The following is a 4,545-nucleotide window of genomic DNA, read 5'->3' as shown; positions in this document are numbered from 1 at the left end:
CAATATGATAGTATTTCAACTTATCAAATTCTAAAAATGTAGTATGAGGGCTGGAGAGATAAATCAGTGGTTAAGATGCTTGCCTACAAAGCCTAAAGACCTGGGTTCAATTCCCTATTACCCACGTAAAGCCAGATGCACAAGGCGGCACATGCATCTAGAGTTCATTACGGTGGCTAGATGCTCTGGTGCACCCATTCTCTCTCTCTCAAATAAATAGATTCTTTTTAAATGTAGTCTGTTGATAAAAACAAGGAGTCATTTGAGAAGGTACTTTTCTTTTTTTTGTTTTAATCTTTTTTTGTTTTATATTTATTTATTTATTTGAAAGTGACAGACAGAGAAAGAGGCAGAGAGAGAGAGAGAGAGAATGGGCATGCCAGGGCTTCCAGCCACTGTAAACAAACTCCAGACGTATGTGCCCCCCTGTGCATCTGGCTAACGTGGGTCCTGGAGAATCAAGCCTCGAACCGGGGTCCTGAGGCTTCACAGGCGAGCATTTAACCGCTAAGCCATCTCCCCAGCCCGAGAAGGTACTTTTTGAGGCATTGACTGTGGACAAGACCTACTCCATGGAAGCTACTACAGTTGCACTGCTAAATATGTCCATCTTTTTGGCCTTAGCAGCAATTGTGATTTGAACTCATGATAGCTTTGTGGAAAGCTTTCACATGACAGTGCCTCAACTATTTTTTGTTTCTGTTTTGTGTTTTTCTTTTCTTTCTCCCTTTTTATTTTTCCTGGGTTTTGTTTGTTTGTTTGTTTGTTTTTGTTTTGTTCTTTTCCCTGAGGTAGGCTCTCACTCTAACCCAGCAGGCTGACCTGCAACTCACTCCATAGTCCCAGGCTGGTCTCAGGAGGATCATTGTCCCAGGAGGATCAGTGATCCTCCTACCTCTGCCTCTAGTGTGCTGGGATTAAAGGCAGGGAACACACACCTGGCTCAACTATATTTTTATGATTTTTAAAATATTATTTATTTCCAAGAGGAGAGAGAGACACAGAAACAGAAAGAATAAGAGAGGAAATGGAGACACTATGACCTCTTTCCACTGCAAATGAACTCCAGATGCATGTACCACTGTGTGCATCTGGCTTTATGTGGGAACTGCAGAACTGAACCTGGGACAACAGGCTTTACAAGAAAGCACCTTTAATCGCTGAGCCAGCTCTCTAGCCCCCTATTTTTTTATGATTGTTAACTATGGAATTTATTGTAGAGACTGAGGATGTGAGTGCATTCCTGGAATGGCCAAGGCATGGGAAAAATGTTTTTATTTTTATTTTTCTCAAGATTCCAAAGAGTTACCATCTATGACAAATATGAATGTTCATTTTTTCATTACCAAATATGTTATTCCAAGCAGTATTTTACTTTATAGCAAATCAAGGTGATTTTTACTGACTTATGAAACTTATTTTAGGGCTGGAGAGATGGCTTAGCAGTTAAGCACTTGCCTGTGAAGCCTAAGGACCCCTGTTCCAGGCTCAAATCCCCAGAACCCACGTTAGCCAGATGCACAAGGGGGAGTACATGTCTGGAGTTCGTTTGCAGTGACTGGAAGCCCTAGCGCACCCATTCTTTCTCTCTGCCTCTTTATCTCTGTGTCTGTCACTCTCAAGTAAATAAAATAAAATAAAATCTTACTTTAGCTGGGCATGGTGTTGCACGCCCTTAAACCCAGCACTTGGGAGGTAGAGATAGGAGGATCGCTGTGAGCTCAAAGCCAGCCTGAGACTACAGAGTGAATTCCAGGTCAGTCTGGGCTACAGTGAGATCCTACCTTGAAAAACCAAAATAAATAAATAAATAAATAAATAAAAGTTGGAGAGCGATCGCTCAGTGGTTAAAGATGCTTGCGTGCAAATCCTGATGATCTCAGTTTAATTCCCCAGACTCATGTAAAGCTACATGAACAAAGTGGCCCAGGCATCTGGAGTTAGTTTGCAGTGGCAGGAGGCCCTAGCATGTTCATTCTCTTTCCCACCCTTTCTTTCTCTTTCTCACTCTCTCTTCTTCCAACTCTTAAAAAATAAATAAATATTTTTAGTAATAAATAAAAACAAAGCTTTTAGCTGGGTGGGGTGGCACATGCCTTTAATCCCAGCACTAGGGTGGCAGAGGTAGGAGGATTTCCATGAGTTTAAGGCCACCCTGAAACTACATAGTGAATTCCAGGTCAGCCTGGGCTAGAGCAAGACCCTACCCCCCCCCCAAAAAAATAATAAAATAAAATAAAAATAAAGCTTTACCAAAAGAAAGAGATAGCTTTGCTCTATAACCAAATTCCTATTAATTATACAAAAATATGTGAAACCATGAAAATTATAGAAAAATGAAAAAGGGTAGGAGAGTTTTGCTTTATTCATCAAATTTCTAAAGCATGCAAAATATTGCTTTGGTAGGGTTTTTATTCATTTTTTGTTTTGTTTTGTTTTGTTTTTTGAGTTAGGGTCTCACTCTGGCCCAGGCTGCCCTGGATATTAATTACGCAGCCTCAAACATGGTGATTCTCCTACCTCTGCCTCCCAAATCCTGGGATTAAAGGCGTGTACCACCACACCTGGCTCACTTTTTATTTTAAAACAGGTTCTCATTATGTTGCCCAGGCTGGCCTTGAGTCTTTGGTTCTTCTACCTCAGTAGTAAAGACTACCTATACCACCAGGTCTGGCCTCAGAAATCTTCTAATGGAACATTGTGACTACATGGAAGTACTTGGAAGCATAGTTTAAGATAACAAAATATAGTTGAAAATAAAATGCTAACACATTGAAATTATTAACAGAAACAAGAAAAGATACCTGTTCTATTTTTCTTTGTTTAATATTTATAAGTACTGGTTTCTAGAAGAGAACATAATTTCAACTTCACAGATTGACAGCAAAATTGATTATTCCCTTTCTACATGAATTGATGAATCATATCAGCCTCAAAGGTACATGGACTATTTTCACGTATATTTTTGTGTGTTAATTTTATTGTTTTGAGACAAGATCTTACACTGTATCCCATATTGGCCTGAAAAATTCACTATTCAACCTAAGCTGGCCTCGAACTCTCAGAAATCCTTCTACCTCAGCCTTCCAAATGCTAAGATTATAGAGGTAAGCCACTGCCCCCAGCTTTATTTCTATTTTTTAAAATTTTATTTTATTGATTTATTGATTGATTTTTTTTTGGTTTTTTTTTTTTTTTTTTATTTATTTGAGAGCGACAGACACAGAGAGAAAGACAGATAGAGGGAGAGAGAGAGAATGGGCGCGCCAGGGCTTCCAGCCTCTGCAAACGAACTCCAGACGCGTGCGCCCCCTTGTGCATCTGGCTAACGTGGGACCTGGGGAACCGAGCCTCGAACCGGGAGTCCTTAGGCTTCACAGGCAAGCGCTTAACCGCTAAGCCATCTCTCCAGCCCTGATTGATTTTTTGTTTATTTTTATTTATTTATTTGAGAGCAACAGACACAGAGAGAAAGACAGATAGAGGGAGAGAGAGAGAATGGGCACGCCAGGGCTTCCAGCCTCTGCAAACGAACTCCAGACACGTGCGCCCCCTTGTGCATCTGGCTAACGTGGGACCTGGGGAACGGAGCCTCGAACCGGGGTCCTGAGGCTTCACAGGCAAGCGCTTAACCGCTAAGCCATCTCTCCAGCCCGTGATTGATTTTTTGAGGTAGGATCTCACTCTAGCTCAGGTTGACCTGGAACTCACCATGTAGTCCCAGGCTGGCCTCAAACTCACAGCTGTTATCCTACCTCTGCCTCACGAGTGCTGGGATTAAAGGTGTGTACCACCATGCCTGTATTTCTATATTTTTTAAAAATATTTAGGCGCACTACCGCGCGCCCGCGCCCCGCTGCCGTGTGTGTGTGTGTGTGTGTGTGTGTGTGTGTGTGTGTGTGTGTGTCTGTGTGTGTCTGTGTGTGTCTGTGTCTGGGGGGGGGGGCGCTGGAGCTGGGAGGTGCGGATGGAGTTAGCCCGGAGCTGTGGCTGCCCAGGGAGGCAAGAGCATGTCTGCAACTCGTGCCAAGAAACTGAAAATGGCCACCAAGTCGGGTCCTGAGTGTGACCAACAGGTTCCTGTTGCATGTAAATCATGTCCTTGTGGTTATATATTTATTAGCAGAAAATTTTTAAATGCAAAACGTTCAGAGAAATCAACACCTTCTGCAGAAAAACAGAAGGAAATTGACATCTATGCTAACCTCTCTGATGGAAAGGCTTTCGCGTTTTCAGTTGCCTTGGCAGAAATAAATAGGAAAATTATTGCCTTGGCAGAAATAAATAGGAAAATTATCAATCAAAGACTTATTCTCTGATATTTGTCTACAAAATCTGTTGAACCTTTCTTCAAGATTACATCTGCAAATTCTCAGTTGTGGACTCTCAGGAGCATCTGACTGTTTCAATAAGGAAGGGCTGTTGATTGCTTTTGTTCCTTCTGTCATTTAGCCTGTGCCACACTTTGGGAGCAAAGCTGTAGGCTTGGACTGTGCTTGGATTTCCTTGTTTGTCAAGGAGCATTGCCAATGTTTTGGGATATAA

General features: G+C 41.9%; 1 protein-coding gene across 1 annotated transcript; it reads left to right on the top strand.

The window, feature by feature from the left end:
* The first annotated feature begins 4,010 nt into the window (after positions 1–4,010).
* Positions 4,011–4,339, top strand: LOC123462048 (UPF0547 protein C16orf87 homolog). Its single transcript, XM_045153852.1, has one exon. The coding sequence runs from the start codon at positions 4,011–4,013 to the stop codon at positions 4,317–4,319; it is 309 nt and encodes a 102-aa protein (XP_045009787.1). The 3' UTR covers positions 4,320–4,339.
* Positions 4,340–4,545: the final 206 nt, after the last annotated feature.

The sequence above is a fragment of the Jaculus jaculus genome, chromosome 7 (assembly GCF_020740685.1).
Source record: "Jaculus jaculus isolate mJacJac1 chromosome 7, mJacJac1.mat.Y.cur, whole genome shotgun sequence".
NCBI classification, from domain to species: domain Eukaryota; kingdom Metazoa; phylum Chordata; class Mammalia; order Rodentia; family Dipodidae; genus Jaculus; species Jaculus jaculus.
The sequence above is the reverse complement of the archived record's forward strand: the minus strand, read 5'-3'. Positions and strand labels throughout refer to the sequence as shown.